We start from the raw sequence: 22,601 nt of genomic DNA on the forward strand, positions 1-22,601 counted from the left end.
TGAGCTGACCACCGCTCCGGTGGTGAGCTGACCACCGCTCCGGTGGTGCACCGCTCCGGTGGTGAGGTGACCACCGCTCCGGTGGTGAGGTGACCACCGCTCCGGTGGTGAGCTGACCACCGCTCCGGTGGTGAGCTGACCACCGGAGCTGAAATAACGTTGAGCGGTGGTGAGTAAAAACAGAGAGAAGGGCTGGAGCGGTGGCGGTGGTTTGCTCTTCACCGCGGCTCAGTGACGTCATGTTGTAGTTCGGTGGTCACCTCAGTGACGTCATGTTGTAGTTCGGTGGTCACCTCAGTGACTTCATGTTGTAGTTCGGTGGTCACCTCAGTGACTTCATGTTGTAGTTCGGTGGTCACCTCAGTGACTTCATGTTGTAGTTCGGTGGTCACCTCAGTGACTTCATGTTGTAGTTCGGTGGTCACCTCAGTGACGTCATGTTGTAGTTCGGTGGTCACCTCAGTGACGTCATGTTGTAGTTCGGTGGTCACCTCAGTGACTTCATGTTGTAGTTCGGTGGTCACCTCAGTGACGTCATGTTGTAGTTCGGTGGTCACCTCAGTGACGTCATGTTGTAGTTCGGTGGTCACCTCAGTGACGTCATGTTGTAGTTCGGTGGTCACCTGAGTGACGTCATGTTGTAGTTCGGTGGTCACCTCAGTGACGTCATGTTGTAGTTCGGTGGTCAGCCCTTCGCAGCGCGACATGCACGTTGTGGGCTTGTAGATCGGCTATTTTCAGCATGCAACTAATAGTCAAATAACTTATACTGGATCTCTTGTCCACTAGTGGTCCCTTCCCAACATTAGTTTTTATTTGTTGACGAAATTGTCAGTATATTTAGTCTTAGTTTTAGTCATCATAGCTTAGTTTTCACTTAGTTCCCATTCAGTAAAACAACACTGCATGAAAAGGGCCACACGTCTTGGGCAGGAAATGGGCACTTTGTGGCAAAAGGGCAGGTATACCCAAGCCCCAAAAGAATGCCCATTCTGGGCGGGAACCCCTTTTGTTGTTTTAAGCATTATGTTATACTTTAGCTGTTGAAAAATAGCAGAACTACAAGCTCATAGCGCGGCACTGTGCCGTACTATGAGCTTGTAGGTCTGCTGTCTTTGAATATATATATATATATATATATATATATATATATATATATATATATATATATATATATTCTTTCAGAGAGCGTTCTTTGTTTGTGGGGGACCTCTCCAGGAGCAAAGATTTGAGTTAAAAAAAACTGAAACTTTGAAATATAATATTCAAAGATTTGAGGCCCATTTCCACAATTTTTCAAAAAATAGCAGACCTACAAGTGCCACTACGAGCTTGTAGATCTGCTAAACAAAGCATATAGCATAATGCTAACACCAAAAGGGGTTCCCGCCGCCCCCAGGATGGGTTAAGACAACGTGGCCCATGCAGGTCCAGAGAATTAAATTGCTGTTCTTTCATGGAAGTGTGCTTTTCTCAACTCTGTCCTCTCCTCTCTCTGACGGGCAGCCCAGACCAACTCTGTCCTCTCCTCTCCTCTCTCTGACGGGCAGCCCAGAGCAACTCTGTCCTCTCCTCTCCTCTCTCTGACGGGCAGCCCAGAGCAACTCTGTCCTCTCCTCTCTCTGACGGGCAGCCCAGAGCAACTCTGTCCTCTCCTCTCTCTGACGGGCAGCCCAGAGCAACTCTGTCCTCTCCTCTCTCTGACGGGCAGCCCAGAGCAACTCTGTCCTCTCCTCTCTCTGACGGGCAGCCCAGAGCAACTCTGTCCTCTCCTCTCTCTGACGGGCAGCCCAGAGCAACTCTGTCCTCTCCTCTCTCTGACGGGCAGCCCAGACCAACTCTGTCCTCTCCTCTCCTCTCTCTGACGGGCAGCCCAGAGCAACTCTGTCCTCTCCTCTCTCTGACGGGCAGCCCAGAGCAACTCTGTCCTCTCCTCTCCTCTCTCTGACGGGCAGCCCAGAGCAACTCTGTCCTCTCCTCTCTCTGACGGGCAGCCCAGAGCAACTCTGTCCTCTCCTCTCTCTGACGGGCAGCCCAGAGCAACTCTGTCCTCTCCTCTCTCTGACGGGCAGCCCAGACCAACTCTGTCCTCTCCTCTCCTCTCTCTGACGGGCAGCCCAGAGCAACTCTGTCCTCTCCTCTCTCTGACGGGCAGCCCAGACCAACTCTGTCCTCTCCTCTCCTCTCTCTGACGGGCAGCCCAGACCAACTCTGTCCTCTCCTCTCTCTGACGGGCAGCCCAGACCAACTCTGTCCTCTCCTCTCCTCTCTCTGACGGGCAGCCCAGACCAACTCTGTCCTCTCCTCTCTCTCCTCTCTCTAACGGGCAGCTCAGACCAACTCTGTCCTCTCCTCTCCTCTCTCTGACGGAGCAGCCTTGTTTTCCCCATCGGTGGTTTTCCGTCGTGTTGTTTTTCCCATCATGGGAGTGGGAGTGTTGTTGTCGCCTGTGGACCGGAACGCCTCTCGGTACGATGAGAAGTGATATAGGCTGGAGAGGGACCGCAGGTGGGTCTCAATCAATCAGAACCAGACCCATGTCGGTGTGGCGGCGGTGGCCCAGATACATATATCTATATCTGTATCGGCCATTGGTAAATGGTGCATTTATATAGCGCCTTTTATCCAAGGCGCTTTACATAGATGGTGCATTACATTCACCCATTCATTCACACACACACATTCACACACCTTTACATAGGTGATCTAGATCTTAAAAAACTACTTTCTGGCCTCGACAGCTCTTATAAATCCACACAGAAAAGTCCTCTCTGATTGCATTAAACAACATTAAACAATGTTAAACTCACTTTGCATGTTGCTTTGCCACGCGATGGGCCAATCACTTTAAGCATGCTCATACCCTCTATAGGGCTAAAGTGGTTAAGTGATGCACTTACATTTATGTGTGTATTTTATGCCAATTTTTTGCCAATTTGTGTGACCAGATTTGACTGATCATATTTGATCCAGAATGAGTTAATATCACAGGCAGACTCTTCACATACTAGAGCATGTCTGACATAAATGTCGGATCTGAAATCGACATGTAAATATGAAATAAATGCTTAAACATGTAGCTATAGGTGTAATGTTAGAGACCACAGAAGACATGTAAATATGAAATAAATGCTTAAACATGTAGCTATAGGTGTAATGTTAGAGACCACAGAAGACATGTAAATATGAAATAAATGCTTAAACATGTAGCTATAGGTGTAATGTTAGAGACCACAGAAGACATGTAAATATGAAATAAATGCTTAAACATGTAGCTATAGGTGTAATGTTAGAGACCACAGAAGACATGTAAATATGAAATAAATGCTTAATCATGTAGCTATAGGTGTAATGTTAGAGTCCACAGAAGACATGTAAATATGAAATAAATGCTTAAACATGTAGCTATAGGTGTAATGTTAGAGACCACAGAAGACATGTAAATATGAAATAAATGCTTAATCATGTAGCTATAGGTGTAATGTTAGAGTCCACAGAAGACATGTAAATATGAAATAAATGCTTAAACATGTAGCTATAGGTGTAATGTTAGAGACCACAGAAGACATGTAAATATGAAATAAATGCTTAAACATGTAGCTATAGGTGTAATGTTAGAGTCCACAGAAGACATGTAAATATGAAATAAATGCTTAAACATGTAGCTATAGGTGTAATGTTAGAGTCCACAGAAGACATGTAAATATGAAATAAATGCTTAAACATGTAGCTATAGGTGTAATGTTAGAGTCCACAGAAGACATGTAAATATGAAATAAATGCTTAAACATGTAGCTATAGGTGTAATGTTAGAGACCACAGAAGACATGTAAATATGAAATAAATGCTTAAACATGTAGCTATAGGTGTAATGTTAGAGACCACAGAAGACATGTAAATATGAAATAAATGCTTAATCATGTAGCTATAGGTGTAATGTTAGAGTCCACAGAAGACATGTAAATATGAAATAAATGCTTAAACATGTAGCTATAGGTGTAATGTTAGAGACCACAGAAGACATGGAAATATGAAATAAATGCTTAAACATGTAGCTATAGGTGTAATGTTAGAGTCCACAGAAGACATGTAAATATGAAATAAATGCTTAAACATGTAGCTATAGGTGTAATGTTAGAGTCCACAGAAGACATGTAAATATGAAATAAATGCTTAAACATGTAGCTATAGGTGTAATGTTAGAGTCCACAGAAGACATGTAAATATGAAATAAATGCTTAAACATGTAGCTATAGGTGTAATGTTAGAGACCACAGAAGACATGTAAATATGAAATAAATGCTTAAACATGTAGCTATAGGTGTAATGTTAGAGACCACAGAAGACATGTAAATATGAAATAAATGCTTAAACATGTAGCTATAGGTGTAATGTTAGAGACCACAGAAGACATGTAAATATGAAATAAATGCTTAAACATGTAGCTATAGGTGTAATGTTAGAGTCCACAGAATACATGTAAATATGAAATAAATGCTTAAACATGTAGCTATAGGTGTAATGTTAGAGACCACAGAAGACATGTAAATATGAAATAAATGCTTAAACATGTAGCTATAGGTGTAATGTTAGAGACCACAGAAGACATGTAAATATGAAATAAATGCTTAAACATGTAGCTAGGTGTAATGTTAGAGACCACAGAAGACATGTAAATATGAAATAAATGCTTAAACATGTAGCTATAGGTGTAATGTTAGAGACCACAGAAGACATGTAAATATGAAATAAACGCTTAAACATGTAGCTAGGTGTAATGTTAGAGACCACAGAAGACATGTAAATATGAAATAAACGCTTAAACATGTAGCTATAGGTGTAATGTTAGAGACCACAGAAGACATGTAAATATGAAATAAATGCTTAAACATGTAGCTATAGGTGTAATGTTAGAGTCCATAGAAGACATGTAAATATGAAATAAATGCTTAAACATGTAGCTATAGGTGTAATGTTAGAGACCACAGAAGACATGTAAATATGAAATAAATGCTTAAACATGTAGCTATAGGTGTAATGTTAGAGACCACAGAAGACATGTAAATATGAAATAAATGCTTAAACATGTAGCTATAGGTGTAATGTTAGAGACCACAGAAGACATGTAAATATGAAATAAATGCTTAAACATGTAGCTAGGTGTAATGTTAGAGACCACAGAAGACATGTAAATAAGAAATAAATGCTTAAACATGTAGCTATAGGTGTAATGTTAGAGACCACAGAAGTGAACCTTTTCAAGCCTGTTTTCTCAACTCGCTGTTTCTCTGCAAGACATTACTCTATAAGCCATATCTCCAAAACTGGTGGGTCAAACTGAACAACCAATATGTCAATTTGAAGCTATGATTCCCTGCTTTCATATGACATGGCATATCTCTTCAAATTGGGGTCCTGTAGGGCTAATTAGTGTCATTAGTTGGGGGTCCTTGACATACACACACAACTCTTAGTGTATTTAGAGAGCCTCTCTCTGCTGTGGTCGTGTTTATACAGCAGTGTTATTATCAGGAACACGATTAGTACCAAACTGCCTGCGATTGAAACATTGGAGTCCACAGAGAACGCGTCCCGTGACTGTCGACACAAACGCATCATCGTCTTAACCCATTCTGAACGGGAACCCATTTTGGTGTTAGCATCATGTTACGCTTTAGCTATTGAAAAATAGCAGATCTACAAGCTCATAGCGCGCCACTGAGTGGCGCGCTACAAGCTTGTAGGTCTGCTATTTTTGAAAAATCGAAGAGCGACTGTCATAGAAGACATTTTTTTTAATCTGATCTCAGGTCAGAATGGAAAACTGTCAGGATGTATAGAAGACATTTTTAGAATCTGATCTCAGGTCAGAATGGCTTAATAACGTGACATAACAGCCGAGCTGAGCCTGTCAGTCAGGAGAATGCTGCACGACTACTGTCTGTCTGTCTGACTGCCGTGCGTGCTTCGTCTGGTGATCTGATGCTGAAGTTTAGTTTCCCTCTCCACTGCGTGCGTGCGTGCGTGCTTGCGTGCGTGCGTGCGTGTGTGCGTGTGTGCGTGCGTCATATTCTAGACATGCACGCACACCCACACACACACACAATGTACTCTGAGCACACGTGCAGCTTTCTCTTCTCTCCTGCGTTCATATTATGGATCTGGCGTCTATAATTCTATATGCTGGCGATTAAGACAACGAATAGACCGAGTGGCGTCCATGACGTTCTCCCTGTTGTTACTGATGAGAAGACAAGGAAACGTGACGCGTGGCGCGCGTATACTAGGTGTATTCTAGGTGTATTCTAGGTGTTTACTAGGTGTATACTAGGTGTATACTAGGTGTATCCCAGGTGTATCCCAGGTGTATCCCAGGTGTATCCCAGGCCTCTCATGCTGCCTGGCATGCAGCCTTATCTCTCCCCCAGTGGTTTTAAATCCCCACAGTGACAGAACCGGTTGGTTGACTCATGGCTGGCATGATGGCAGCGTTAGTTCCTTGTTCCTTGTGCTGTACTGTACTGTACTTACTGTACTGTACTGTACTGTACTGTACTGTACTTGTTCCTTGTGCTGTGTCTTCACTCACTGGTTCTCAATGTCCGGTCTGGGGCCCCCCACGGGGTCCAAACGGAACCACTACGGGTCTGTGAGTCAGAGAGGTTTGCAAATGGAACCAAATGGACCATTTGTACACGCTCAGAGTTTACCCATTTATTTGTTTTTATATTATTTTTTTATCCCACGATTTTGTAACCCATTTTCACCCCTGTGTCAATAATGTGATCCTGGGCTCTACACACCCTCCACCAACCTAGTCCCCATATATGGGGGACAAGGGGAGACCAACCTAGTCCCCATATATGGGGGACAAGGGGAGAGCAACAGACTTGAACTCATGCTCCCTTCATGCCTGAGTGTCCAAGTGTCTCCTTTACACCTGACAGGGGGGATTTCCCTGGTTGGACGTAGCGCGTGGAAGGAACACGTTATTCCAACCAGTTCCTTCCCCCTCCATCATGCGCCCCGGCTGGCCAGGGGGAGATTACCCATTTTGACCTGAGATCAGATTCTACAAATGTCTTCTAAATCCTGACAGTTTTCTGAAAAAAGCTATGTTTCTATGTCAGTGGTTCTTCGAGTCTTCAAAAATAGCAGACCTATACAAGCTCGTAGCGCGCCACTCGGTGGCACGCTATGAGCTTGTAGATCTGCTATTTTTCAATAGCTATAAAGCATAACAATGCTAACACCAGGTCAGGTGGTGCAGTCAGATATTAAGGCCTACTACTGTATGTATTCAATTCATCAACATGGCATGACAATATAACACAATAATACATACATGTCATCAAGAAATACAAATTATTATATAATAATTATGAACAATGGAGGAAAAAAAGGGAAAATTATTTATACTTTACTGTAGTCCTACTAGACCCCAAATAAATTACATTTTTGCCACAAAAGATCACGAGATCTACTGAATGTGTCAAAGTGACATATTGATCCTATGACCCCCAGTAGGCTCTACCTTCACATTCAGTTAGGGTTATAGGGTTAGGGCTAGCAGATCTACAAGCCCATAGCGCAGCACCGAGTGCTGTGCTATGGGCTTGTAGATCTGCTATTTTTTTTTGAAAAATCTTGAAAATGTGCAGCAAATCTTTGAATATATATTATTACAGAGTGAACGTTTTTAACTAAAATCTTTGCCTCCGGGGGGGGGGGGGGGGGGGGGGGGGGTTATTGGAAAGTTTCACGGGAGTTTCCTGTAATATACACACATCCGTATTTTCATGCTTTGTGTGCAAAGCGCACGTTGGTTCAGTTCAGCCCGACAGACAGAGGGCAGTTCTGGTTCCACAGTCGAGTTCTGGTTCCACAGTTGAGTTCTGGTTCCACAGTCGAGTTCTGGTTCCACAGTCGAGTTCTGGTTCCACAGTTGAGTTCTGGTTCCACAGTCGAGTTCTGGTTCCACAGTCGAGTTCTGGTTCCACAGTTGAGTTCTGGTTCCACAGTCGAGTTCTGCAGAACTCTCATGATTTCTGAACACATTCGAAATGACTCGGCTGAGCGGTTCAGCCCTGCATGCTGATTGGTTCATGATGAAAGCAGCAATATATAGGCCACCAGATGCCATAGGTGGGGAGGGACTGTATACATGTAGGTGACACACGCACGCACGCACGCACGCACGCAGACAGACACACAGACAGACAGACAGACAGACAGACAGACAGACAGACAGACAGACAGACAGATGCACAGGGGAGAGTGTTGGAATTATACTTGTTCTGCCTGGGAAGAGGAGGAGGGGGGGGGGGGGGCTGGGGGATAGAGGGGGCAATAATCCCTCGGCCATCTGGTGTGTGTGTGTGTGTGTGTGTGTGTGTGTGTGTGTGTGTGTGTGTGTGTGTGTGTGTGTGTGTGTGTGTGTGTGTGTGTGTGTGTGTGTGTGTGTGTGTGTGTGTGTGTGTGTGTGTGTGTGTGTGTGTGTGTGTGTGTGTGTGTGTGTGTGTGTGTGTGTGTGTGTGTGTGTGTGTGTGTGTGTGTGTGTGTGTGTGTGCTTCCCATGCCACAGAGTTTTGCCACTTCCTCAATACTTGCCCTGCTCTGTTTATTATGCTCCCATCGCTCGAGGGTGCTTTGGTTTCTGTTGTGTTTGTGTGAACAATAATAGCAATTCAAAGGAGTCATTGGTGTGGGTCATATTGTCATGTAGTGTAGGCATACCATATTCTGAATCACCAAAAGGAGGACACATGTGCGCATGCATGTGCACATGCATGTGCGCGTGCACATGCATGTCGTGGATGTGCATGTGTCGTGCGTGCGCGGTTCTGTTTGAATTAAATTAATTTGTCAAAAAAGTTTGGCTCCTAAATTTGATCAAATATTATGCTCTATATTAGTTATGTATTTATTTAAAGCAGTGGCTCTCAAAGGTGTGATCCAGGGACCCTCATGGTTCCTTGAGGGGGCTGATCTACATCCACACGTGAGCTTGTAAATCGGCTAGTTGAACTATTCAAAAATGTTTTTCAAAATAGGGCCTTAAATATCTTCAGATGGGGTATCGTGGACGTCAGCAAGGGCATGCTGTCACAACGGGTTCCTAACGCCAAATAAAATGGCTTCAGATCTGACCTAAGTCTCCTGAGGAGAAGTCTGATTTGTAAACAAGCTGTTAAGATTAGTTAGTTAGTTAGTTATGTATTTATTTAAAGCAGTGGCTCTCAAAGGTGTGATCCAGGGACCCTCATGGTTCCTTGAGGGGGTTCCAAATGGACCCATTATAGGTCTGTAACTCTGAGAGTGTACAAATGGAACCAAATCATGGACCCTTCTGGTCAACTGTGTCTCTAGTTGTGGGTCAACTGTGTCTCTAGTTGGGGGTCAACTCTGTCTCTAGTTGGGGGTCAACTGTGTCTCTAGTTGTGGGTCAACTCTGTCTCTAGTTGGGGGTCAACTCTGTCTCTAGTTGTGGGTCAACTCTGTCTCTAGTTGTGGGTCAACTCTGTCTCTAGTTGTGGGTCAACTGTGTCTCTAGTTGTAGGTCAACTCTGTCTCTAGTTGTGGGTCAACTCTGTCTCTAGTTGGGGGTCAACTCTGTCTCTAGTTGGGGGTCAACTGTGTCTCTAGTTGTGGGTCAACTGTGTCTCTAGTTGTGGGTCAACTGTGTCTCTAGTTGTGGGTCAACTCTGTCTCTAGTTGTGGGTCAACTGTGTCTCTAGTTGTGGGTCAACTCTGTCTCTAGTTGGGGGTCAACTGTGTCTCTAGTTGTGGGTCAACTGTGTCTCTAGTTGGGGGTCAACTGTGTCTCTAGTTGTGGGTCAACTCTGTCTCTAGTTGGGGGTCAACTGTGTCTCTAGTTGGGGGTCAACTGTGTCTCTAGTTGGGGGTCAACTCTGTCTCTAGTTGGGGGTCAACTCTGTCTCTAGTTGGGGGTCAACTCTGTCTCTAGTTGGGGGTCAACTGTGTCTCTAGTTGTAGGTCAACTGTGTCTCTAGTTGGGGGTCAACTCTGTCTCTAGTTGGGGGTCAACTGTGTCTCTAGTTGGGGGTCAACTGTGTCTCTAGTTGTGGGTCAACTCTGTCTGTAGTTGTGGGTCAACTCTGTCTGTAGTTGTGGGTCAACTCTGTCTCTAGTTGGGGGTCAACTCTGTCTCTAGTTGGGGGTCAACTGTGTCTCTAGTTGTGGGTCAACTGTGTCTCTAGTTGTGGGTCAACTGTGTCTCTAGTTGTGGGTCAACTCTGTCTCTAGTTGGGGGTCAACTCTGTCTCTAGTTGGGGGTCAACTCTGTCTCTAGTTGGGGGTCAACTCTGTCTCTAGTTGGGGGTCAACTCTGTCTCTAGTTGGGGGTCAACTGTGTCTCTAGTTGGGGGTCAACTGTGTCTCTAGTTGGGGGTCAACTCTGTCTCTAGTTGGGGGTCAACTCTGTCTCTAGTTGTGGGTCAACTGTGTCTCTAGTTGGGGGTCAACTGTGTCTCTAGTTGGGGGTCAACTCTGTCTCTAGTTGTGGGTCAACTGTGTCTCTAGTTGTGGGTCAACTGTGTCTCTAGTTGTGGGTCAACTAGTGTCTCTAGTTGGGGGTCAACTCTGTCTCTAGTTGTGGGTCAACTCTGTCTGTAGTTGTGGGTCAACTCTGTCTCTAGTTGGGGGTCAACTCTGTCTCTAGTTGGGGGTCAACTGTGTCTCTAGTTGGGGGTCAACTGTGTCTCTAGTTGGGGGTCAACTCTGTCTCTAGTTGGGGGTCAACTGTGTCTCTAGTTGGGGGTCAACTGTGTCTCTAGTTGGGGGTCAACTCTGTCTCTAGTTGGGGGTCAACTGTGTCTCTAGTTGGGGGTCAACTGTGTCTCTAGTTGTGGGTCAACTCTGTCTCTAGTTGTGGGTCAACTGTGTCTCTAGTTGTGGGTTGGGGGTCAACTGTGTCTCTAGTTGGGGGTCAACTGTGTCTCTAGTTGTAGGTCAACTGTGTCTCTAGTTGGGGGTCAACTAGTGTCTCTAGTTGGGGGTCAACTCTGTGGGTCAGATCTGCTATTTTTCAATAGCTTAACTATATCGTAATGCTGAAAACAACCAAGAGGGGTTCCCTTCCCGCCCTGAACTGGTTAAACGTGCTTCAGCAGCTGATGCCAATCTACTGTAGCACGTTCTGACTCCCAGACACACACAGTCACACACACACACACACACACACACACACACACACACACACACACACACACACACACACACACACACACGCACACACATCCATCTGGTGTCATCTCGGCTCATGTGGAATTACATAATGATTCATAACCTGATTCATAACTCCTCTCATCCCGGAAGTATAGCTCATATCCTGCTCAGAATCACACCCCCGTTCATCTCACAGTCCTACACAAAAGAAAAACCTTTTCGTCGTAGTTTTATCGTAGTTTTATCGTCACAGGAGGAGAAACACAACGAGGGCTGACCCCATTGGAAGAAAATTAATCTGTGCTGAAACACAGACCTGCCATGACACACACACACACACACACACACACACACACACACACACACACACACACAGATTCTTTGTCAGCCTCCGTTACTAAGCCTGTCACTCACAGTGATTTACATAATCGTCTGCTCGCAATTATTATGAGCTAATCGCTATTATTTTTCGCATCATCATCATTTTAGAACGGTTTCCATTCATAATATTCCACAGCTGGATTAACCCATTTTGTTGTTAGCATCATGTCGTGCTTTAGCTACGAGCTTGTAGGTCTGCTATTTTTGAAAAATCGAAGAGCGACTGACATAGAAGACATTTTTAGAATCCGATCTCAGGTCAGAATGAAAACTGTCAGGGTGTATACAAGACATTTTTTTAATCTGATCTCAGGTCAGAATGGAAAACAATCTGAACTATCCCTTTTAATTCTTGTGTTGCCGGACAATTTGTGGGGATAAAAGCTGAATATAGGAGGGGCTATAGCGCCCCCTTAAGGTTTTTTTAGAGGGGCCAGTTTCTACACTTTGCAGACGCCCGTAAATGCTCTTTGAGAGCAGGTTTTCAAAGAGTCTAGGGATTCACATTGAATGTGGTTTGTGGAACTCCCTCTGATCGTGGACTTACGTTGACATTAACCCATTCTGACCTGAGATCAGATTCTAAAAAAAAAGAGTCTTCTACATCCTGACAGTTTTCTGGAAAAAGCTATATTTCTATGTCAGTCGTTTTTTCTGTTTTCTTTTCTCTAAAAATATCAGATCTACAAGAGTGGCGCACTACGGGCTTGTAGATCTGCTATTTTTCCAATAGCTAAAGCATAGCATAATGCTAACACCAAAAGGGATTCCCACCCAAAAAATGGTTTAACGAAGGAAAGATGACATGCAGCCATATCGTATATACATGTTGATTACGTCTTCAAATCTGATTTGGTGACGACCTTTTGTCTGGACCGTAACATCTGTTACTAGTACAGTACAGTACAGTACAGTACAGGACAGGACAGGACAGGACAGTACAGTAGGCCATACACATACATCACATGTTCCAGAGGAAGGCAAGCATGATCAAATAATCTTCTGCATTTCCTGCCCTGGAGTGATTTGATTTGCTGCTCTGTGCAGCTCTGCTCTCTGCTGCTGTATGTTGTACTGTGTTTACTGTATCTGCTGCTGTATGTCATACTGTGTTACTGTATCTGCTGCTGTATTATTTGCCACCGCCGCCCCCTATAGGCCACAAACTATCAATGTTTATAAGCTATATATACTTTACAGGAAAAACAAGCCCAAAGTCGCTTGGAATAAGCATGCATACATGGCAACACCACTGCTCGCAATGCAGCGGGAGCTACTGCTTAAAGCATTAGAGGATTATCTATCTCACACACACACACACACACACACACACACACACACACACACACACACACACACACACACACACACACACACACACACACAGTAAACAACACGCACGTGTCTACTATGAGGCCTGCTTCAGTGACCCTCTTACCAACGAGCCCTCGCTCTCATTGGCTCTCACCAACGAGCCCTGGGATGATGATATTTATACAGCAAATATTTTTCAGGCCTTGTGACGATCAGGTCATATTCCACCGTGCTGCTTTGAGACTGAAAGACAGATAACCACACTCATTTGTACATTACACATTTTATGTAACCTGTAGTGTAGACTAACCTGTTGTCTTTATGTAACCTGTAGTGTAGACTAACCTGTTGTCTTTATGTAACCTGTAGTGTAGACTAACCTGTTGTCTTTATGTAACCTGTAGTGTAGACTAACCTGTTGTCTTTATGTAACCTGTAGTGTAGACTAACCTGTTGTCTTTATGTAATCTGTAGTGTAGACTAACCTGTTGTCTTTATGTAACCTGTAGTGTATAGACTAACCTGTTGTCTTTATGTAACCTGTAGTGTAGACTAACCTGTTGTCTTTCCTTTCTTTTTCAGTGAAGAAAGCCAAACTCCACGGCCTGCCAGGTAAGACAAGAACCCATTCTGGAGCACCAAAGTTTAAATACCCCTAACCCCTTACCCCCAACCCCCAACCCCCAACCCCTATCCCCTTACCCCCAAACCCTAACCCCCAACCCCCAACCCCCAACCCCTAACCCCTAACCCCTTACCCCCAAACCCCAACCCCCAACCCCCAACCCCTAACCCCTAACCCCCAACCCCCAACCCCTAACCCCTGTCCCCTTACCCCCAAACCCTAACCCCCAACCCCTAACCCCTTACCCCCAAACCCCAACCCCCAACCCCCAACCCCTAACCCCTATCCCCTTACCCCCAAACCCTAACCCCCAACCCCCAACCCCCAACCCCTAACCCCTTACACCTAACCCCTAACCCCTTATCCCTTAACCCTAACCCCCAACCCCTAACCCCTAACCCCCAACCCCTAACCCCTATCCCCTTACCCCTAACCCTAACCCTCCCAGGTAAGAACCCGTTCTGCAGCACCATTATCCCTGTGGTTTACAGTTTACACAGAAACCTCAACCTATATTTAAAACCTCAGAGAACTCATTGAGGGAGACCCTCATTTACCAGATCTATGAACATGAACAAAGGCGACTCAGAGACGTCATCAGGCTGTTGTTGATGATGCCCCGGGTTAGGTTTACACAGCCTACAGGATTCTCATTATGTTACTGTCACTGCCTGCAAGGATGGCCGCCGTGCCATTTCTTATACACTATCTAATTCATACGTGGGTCGTCGTGGGTCCACGTGGAGTTGTTATTGTTGTTCATGGGCCACGGTGCGCGGCGTGGAGAGGGCATCAGAGCGCAGCGCAACAGCCTAGTATGGTATTGTCTGTACTCTCTGCACTAGCTCTTTCTGTCCAGTCCTATGTGTACAGGCTGGCGATTGTGGCGATTTATATTCGTTAATAAAGAGAGCTGTAAAGGGGATATTGTCTATGGTCAGTTCATGGTGTGTATCATGGCAGGCAGACAGACAGACAGGCAGACAGACAGGCAGGCAGACAGACAGGCAGGCAGACAGACAGACAGACAGACAGACAGACAGGCAGGAAGGCAGGCAGGCAGACAGACAGACAGACAGACAGACAGACAGACCAATGTATCTGCCGGTCATGCCCCCCCCCCCACACACACACACACAGTGATGAGGAGGACATATCCCAGCATGCACCAGGCCACTCAGGGAGCAGCCGGTGATGTCATTTATAATTAAGTGGCCACATGACTTATGAAAATAAATAAGTTATATTCAGTTACGCGGCGACGTGTGTGTGTGTGTGTGTGTGTGTGTGTGTGTGTGTGTGACACGGCCAGGAGCGCTGACATTTACCGAGCTGTCTGCGCTAATGAATACTCTATTACCGTGTGACAAGGGAGGGGGGGGGGGAGGGAGGGGGGGGGGGGGTGGGCAGAGGGAGGAGGGGGGGGGGATAGATAAGGGGGCAGACGGAAAGGGCAGAGTACTTTTACTGGGGTGCATTCTTAGTTTAGACTAGTCACTGGTTAGACATGGGTTAAAGGAGAATTCCATGCTAGAATGCTTTCTTATCTTTCTTACCTTTCTTTGTAGTTGTTACGTCCCCACCAAAGAGGTCCAGGTGTTTTTTTGTGCAAAAACTCCTTATTGGCTGTTTTCCCTACCATAAGCCCTCAATGAATTGCATTGCATTGAATGGGAATTGAATGGGGCTATGGGGTGTTATGCTAGTTCGCTTATTTCCATCGAAATAAGTAGTAAAGTGTGCCGCTTGGGATATTATTTACATTATGAAGAGAGGATATATACAAAGAAATTATAATTTTGAGCGATGGAAATAAGCAAATTAGCACAACACCCCATAGCCCCATTCAATTCCCATGCAATGCAATTCATTTAGGGCTTATGGTAGGGGAAACAGCCAATAAGGAGCTTTTGCACAAAATAACACCTGGACCTCTTTGATGGGGACGTAACAACTACAAAGAAAGGTAAGAAAGCCTTTTATTATGGCATTCTCCTTTAAGGTTAGGTTTAGGGTGCATTCTTAGTTTAGACTAGTCATTGGTTAGACGTTGTTTGTGAGTATTATATGGAATGAGACAACCGCTTATCAAAGCATAATGCAGCATAGGTGCTCAGGGTTCCTTCAACTTTGTAAATTGATTGATACCAATTGAGCTAATTCAAATGATTAGAAATAAGCCTTCAAACTTCAGCCTTAATCAGAGAAATGCGAGAATTGTCCCTGGAGCGCTCCGAGCTGTACAGCCATTAAGGATGAGTGCACTTTTTAACCCATTCTGGGCCCCCCTTTTGGTGTTTTAACTTTTAAGCATTATGTTATACTTTTAGCTATTGGGAGAAAAAAAGCAGACCTACAAGCTCATAGCGCGGCACTCGGTGCCGCGCTATGAGCTTGTAGTTCTGCTATTACAGACATGTCTTCTTGTAGGTCTGCTATTTTAAAAGAAAATCGTGAAAATGTGGCACAAATCTTTGAATATATATTCTGTCATGAGCAGACGCAAATCTTTGCTTCGGGGGGGGGGGTCACTGGAACAACATTTTTTCAGATGGGGGTCGGCGGCCAATTACATATCATTTTTGGGGTCCTTGACATGAAATATTGAGCATCACTGATACAGAAACATGGGGTTTTTCAGGATTTAGAAGACTTTTTTTTTTAAATTTCACCGTCAGGTCAAAATGGGTTAATGACTGACTCAGACAGTGTAGAGCTGCAGGCTAATATAAAACAGCCTTATTGACCCATTCTGGGCGGGAACGCCTTTTGGTGTTTTAAGCATCATGTTATACTTTAGCTGTACTTTAGCAGACGTACGAGCTTGTAGGTCTGCTATTTTTGAAAAATCAAAGAACCGACTGACATAGAAACATAGCTTTTTCAGAAAACTGTCAGGATGTAGAAGACATTTTTAGAATCTGATCTCAGGTCAGAATGCGTTACACCACAGGGGACTGTCATAAGGACACTTCTGTCACAGATGGAATTATGGCAGAAACCTAATAATTTGGTACACCCCCCCCCCCCCCCCAAAAAAAAAAAAAACAACCCAAATCACACCCACGATATTATTATTTTCACCGTCAAATACTGTACATCTGTCTGATGTATTGATTGACATCAGTATTGCTTTTTCAGTTTAAGAGCCTATCTGTAAATTCACATGTTGCAATGTAAAGTCGTGTGTGTGTGTGTGTGTGTGTGTGTGTGTGTGTGTGTGTGTGTGTGTGTGTGTGTGTGTGCGTGTGCGTGTGTGTGATCCTAAAGTCTGAGGCGGAGACATCGGTTCTAGACTTCTGATAGGTCTAACACTCCTTGAGAGACAGACAGGTCTTCTCTGATAGGTCTAACACTCCTTGAGAGACAGACAGGTCTTCTCTGATAGGTCTATCACTCCTTGAGAGACAGACAGGTCTTCTCTGATAGGTCTAACACTCCTTGAGAGACAGACAGGTCTTCTCTGATAGGTCTATCACTCCTTGAGAGACAGACAGGTCTTCTCTGATAGGTCTAACACTCCTTGAGAGACAGACAGGTCTTCTCTGATAGGTCTAACACTCCTTGAGAGACAGACAGGTCTTCTCTGATAGGTCTATCACTCCTTGAGAGACAGACAGGTCTTCTCTGATAGGTCTATCACTCCTTGAGAGACAGACAGGTCTTCTCTGATAGGTCTATCACTCCTTGAGAGACAGACAGGTCTTCTCTGATAGGTCTATCACTCCTTGAGAGACAGACAGGTCTTCTCTGATAGGTCTATCACTCCTTGAGAGACAGACAGGTCTTCTCTGATAGGTCTATCACTCCTTGAGAGACAGACAGGTCTTTTCTGATAGGTCTATCACTCCTTGAGAGACAGACAGGTCTTCTTGAGATGTTGTTACTGTGTCACTTTTGTTTTTAATCGGTTGCATTTCATTGTTATTTATTCTTTTTTTTTATTGATTGATTTTATTCTGTGACGGTTCACACATTTCTTCGGCCTCGGTGTTTGATATTTTGGGATTTATTTTCTTTTTTGTACATTTTTGCCAGTCATGGCTGCCAGTTCCCACCTGATGTTGTGTGTGAGTCCAGACTGCTCCAGACCGTACTGAATAACTGCCAGCTTACATAATGTCTTGAGGCTAGGACTGCAGTCTAAGACATACAGGTCACATGGGGTGTTGTCTCCTCCAAAGAGGATGACACGATCTCCCAGCATGCAACAGCACATATCCTCCATCCCATGTGGGAGTTTCCCCTTGGGCTCAACCTTCTTCCAGGAGGAGGTTTCTGGGTTGAATTTCCACACATCAGTGGAGGTCTGTTTTATATTATATATTTTATATCCAATAAATATGTACAACTCTCCATTGTAGGTAAAGGCTGAATGACCATAGTGTCCTTCTGGAAGAGGATGTGTAGAAGGTGTGCTCATCCAGTGGTTGGTCTCTGTGTCAAACACTCTGATGGTGTCGTGGTGCTGACCCCACCCATAGCCCCCAAATACAAACATCTTTGTCCCGATGATGGTAGCAGAGTGACACCATGAAACAGGAGGTGGAGTTCCTCTGGTGTTGATTAAAGTCCAGACCATTGTGGTGGAGTCCAACTTGTAGATGTCATTAGTGGATCCAGTCCAGGTGTGTCCTCCGTGGATAAACATGACCTTCCCCAACACACATGCTGAGTGGTCGTACCTCCTCTCTGGAACGGTCCCAGAAACCTGTTGTTTGAACCATGTGTGGGCGTCGACATCAAAGGCATAAAGCATGTTACAGTAATAACCTTGTAGAGTACATCCTCCCCAGAGGTAGACAGTATATTCAATCAGCACAGCTGTGTGGTCCCGGCGCCTGGAGGGAACCTCAAGGTGGCGTTCTCCTCTTCCAGGGGTCACTGGGGTCAACTTCCTCCAGGTCAAAGACACTGTGTTGAAGACGTGCACATCAATGTGATCCTCGTCACCTCCAAAGGAGTACACACAGTGTCTCACTGTCACAGCTCTCTGATTGGCTGTTCCTGGTCCTCTCAGACTCACCGCCCAGCGTAACATTACTCACAGCAGTACCACAGTGGAGAAATCCTATTGGTCAATGGTATCCTACTGGTCGATGGTATCCTATTGGTCGAGTCCTGATGTGTAAATGCATGGAACATTTTGCGTCTTCACTTATATTCGTTCAGAGACACAAACGCCAAACAAAGTTTGTCCAATCCGTGAAGCCGATGGTTTGGGGGGGGGGGGGGGACCAATAGGGGTGTGTGCTGCTGCTCTCTGCTCCTCTGTAGCGCTCAGCTCAGCGCAGCGCGGTGCAGAGCCATCCTCACTGCAGACATGGTGTTACTTGGCATAGCTACGTTGTCTTTAGAGCAAATTATGAATTATGGTATGTGTGATATAATGTGAGCTTAACCTTAATCACAGTAATCCTGGTTCAATGCCACCCCAGTACAGTAGGTGGCGCTACAGACGTTTTTTTTTAACAAAACAGCCACAAAGGTTGACGATCACTTCCGGTTCAAACTGGAGTATACATCCGGTGCAGCAGTGATGGATCGTCCAGGATATTATAGTTTTTGTCATATCTAAGTCATGTTAAGCTCTATAATCAAGCCCTGAATATCGCATTTTGAGCAGATTATGAGCCATAATGCACATAAAGACTGCGTGCGTGCGTGCGAGGATTCTGTCCGTTTTTTAGGTGCATTCGATCGATCGTTAGCTAAAAATGCTAAAACATGCTAATTTATTTTAATTATGGGGAAGAAAACCAACCTCTGTATATGCCGGGCATGGCATCGATGGCAAAGGTAAACCCTTGGACTGCCACTCCCAATGTTTTTGTTTGGGTAACACAATGGCATATTTTTAATTCATCATTTTAATGCCAATAGAAACATCCGCGATATACATACTATGGATTATTTTCACAGGGCAAGGCTAGTGTAATCTATAGTATTGCCACCAGATGGCGGGAACGCACCATTATGCCGATTTTGACCAAATAGACTAATCTGGCGAAGTCACTTCCGGTTCAACGGTCGCAAACATCCGGTTGTAGTTTGACCCTGAGTCACTAGCTTAGCTGTCCGGGATGCTAAACTACCATCGTCTTTTCCATAACCAAGTAAAATTAAGCTCAAATCAAGCCCAAAACATCCCAAAATATCGCATTTTACGCAGCGATGCACATAAAGACTGCGGTGTCCAAGGGTTTATACAAAAAAACCCTGGAAAAAAAAAACATTTCTTCTTCTATCAAGCCTCCAGTCTCCTGCTGAGTCTATTTTCTCAGGAATGTAACAAAAACGGGGGAAAAAACCTGGTGGGGTGTTTGGGGTTGAACGGCTCTTAACAAACTACAGAGCTAGCTTTAAACGGATATGACAAAGTTCTCCCAGTCGTATCAAAACGTGCCGTCTTCAATACACACTCCACGCAAAGTAGATTGAGATTAACCCATTTTGGGCGGAAACCCCTTTCGGTGGTTTTACATACATTATGTTATAATTTAGCTATTGAAAAATAGCAGATCTACAAGCTCATAGCGCGCCACCGAGTGGCGCGCTACGAGCTTGTAGGTCTGCTGTTTTTGAAAAATCGAAGAACGACTGACATATAGAAACATATCCTTTTCAGAAAACTGTCGGGATGTAGAAGAACATTTGTAGAATCTGATCTCAGGTCAGAATGGGTTAAAGGGCGATTGTGCCACGACGCCAAGCTCTAGAATTAGCATAAAGCGTTTTAATGAGCCCAGAGTGGGATAATGGCTGATCTCAGAGCTGTGCTCCTGATCTCGTTACACTCTGCTTCCACACAGAGCTGATCTCAGAGCTGTGCTCCTGATCTCTTTACACTCGGAGCTCTCAGAAATCACCTGCGATTCACTTCCTCAGCTCTTTATTATACTGCCATTCATCTTTAATGAGCTCAGTGGTGGAAAGCAGATCAAGCGCTATTTCACTTTAAAAAAACAAAAAAACATCTAACAAATAAATGAAAAAAAAACCACACAGCCAATTGGCAGCCAATCGCTTTTGCCGGCCAATCAAATCATCTGCCAGTGACGTGCACAGACATGTTGTGTGGAACCGCGGGCTGCCTTAACCCATTCTGGGTGGGAACCCCTTTAGGTGTTTTAAGCATTATGTTATGCTTTAGCTGTTGAAACGTACCAGATCTATAAAGCTCACAGCGCGCCACCGAGTGCCGACTGTATTTTCATTCATGAAAACCTTACAGTTTAAGCCTTGAAGGACAACTCCAGACTAAATAGCATGGGCTATAATCCATCCATCCATCCATCCATCTTCAACCGCTTATCCGTAGTCGGGTCGCGGGGGCAACGGCTCCACCAGAGAGCTCCAGACTTCCCTCTCCAGAGCAACATTAGTGACTTCATCCTCCTGGGGGATTCCGAGACGTTCGAAGGCCGATGTTTCCTCCAACTGCGCTTTGGTCTTCCCCGGGGTCTCCTCCCAGTGGGTTAATTTTTGCCAGTCATGGCTGCCAGTTCCCACATGATGTCGTGTGTGAGTCCAGACTGCTCCAGACCGTACTGAATAACTGCTAGCTTACATAATGTCTTGAGGTTAGGACTGAAGTCTAAGACATACAGGTCACCTGGTCTGTAGTCTCCTCCAAAGAGGATGACACGATCTCCCAGCATGCAACAGCACATATTAATACTCCCTGAATGCGGGCCTTTGGGCTCAACCTTCTTCCAGGAGGAGGTTTCTGGGTTGAATTTCCACCCATTGAAGGTCTGGTTATTGTAACCAATAAATATGTACAGCTCTCCATTGTAGGTAAAGGCTGAATGACCACAGCGTCCGTCTAGAAACAGCTGTGCAGAAGGTGTGCTCATCCAGAGGTTGGTCTCTGTGTCAAACACTCTTATGGTTTTGTGGTGCTGATCCTCCTCACAGCCCCCAACTACAAACATCTTTGACCCGATGATTGTAGCAGAGTGACTCCATGAAGCAGGAGATGGAGTTCCTCTGGTGTTGATTAAAGTCCAGACCATTGTGGTGGAGTCCAACTTGTAGATGTCATTAGTGATTCCAGTGTGGTTGTATCCTCCATGGATAAACATGACCTTCCCCAAGACACAGGCTGAGTGGTGGTCCCTCCCCTCTGGAACGGTCCCAGAAACCTGTGGTTTGAACCATGTGTGGGCGTCGACATCAAATGCATGAAGGACATTGCAGTAATCATAACCTTGGTCAGGACATCCTCCCCAGAGGTAGACAGTGTCTTCAATCAGCACAGCTGTGTGGTCCTCACGCATTGAGGGGACCTCAAGGTGGCTTTCTCCTCTTCCAGGGGTCACTGGGGTCAACTTCCTCCAGGTCAAAGACACTGTGTTGAAGACGTGCACATCAATGTGATCCTCGTCACCTCCAAAGGAGTACACACAGTGTCTCACTGTCACAGCTCTCTGATTGGCTGTTCCTGGTCCTCTCAGACTCACCACCCAGCGTAACATTACTCACAGCAGTACCACAGTGGAGAAATCCTATTGGTCAATGAGATCCTACTGGTCGATGGTATCCTATTGGTCAATGGTATCCTATTGGTCAATGGTATCCTCTTGGTCAATGGTATCCTATTGGTCAATGGTATCCTATTGCTCAATGGTATCCTATTGGTCGAGTCCTGATGTGTAAATTCATGGAACATTTTGCGTCTTCACTTATATTCGTTCAGAGACACAAACACCAGACAAAGTCTGTCCAATCCGTGAAGCCGATGGTTTGGGGGGGGGGGACCAATAGGGGGGGTGTGTGTGTGTGTGTGTGTGTGTGTGTGTGTGTGTGTGTGTGTGTCCACAAATCAGTGGTGAGGGGCCTGCAGATTGCAGCCATGCCCAATAAGCCGAGAGCTGATGATCAGGCATCGGCAAAATTCTGTTCAGTGTCTGCAATAATTGTCAGTCGACCATATATGCAGAAGGAGATCCTTTCTGTACCCGTGATCTGTATCCTGAACCCGAAGCACTTGTTGTAGAGTTTCTTTCAAGTTTGCGCATCCACTATTGTTTTGTGTTCAAGACATTTCTTGTAAAATGTGAATGCAAATAAAGATGTTAAGTGTGTGTGT

At 45.0% G+C, this 22,601-nt stretch overlaps 1 protein-coding gene across 1 annotated transcript in view; it reads left to right on the forward strand.

Annotated features, from left to right (window-relative positions):
* LOC308330370 (protein unc-13 homolog B-like) overlaps positions 1-22,601 on the forward strand; it is a gene marked incomplete at both ends in the record, with an annotated part of 66,669 nt that overhangs the window by 1,743 nt on the left and 42,325 nt on the right. Inside the window, one exon of the mRNA XM_080785216.1 lies at positions 13,465-13,494. Coding sequence (XP_080641342.1) covers positions 13,465-13,494 — 30 coding nt within the window. The remainder of the gene's footprint in view (positions 1-13,464; positions 13,495-22,601) is intronic.

This window comes from Protomyctophum bolini, assembly GCF_963924005.1.
Source record: "Protomyctophum bolini genome assembly, chromosome: 16".
Lineage (NCBI taxonomy): Eukaryota > Metazoa > Chordata > Actinopteri > Myctophiformes > Myctophidae > Protomyctophum > Protomyctophum bolini.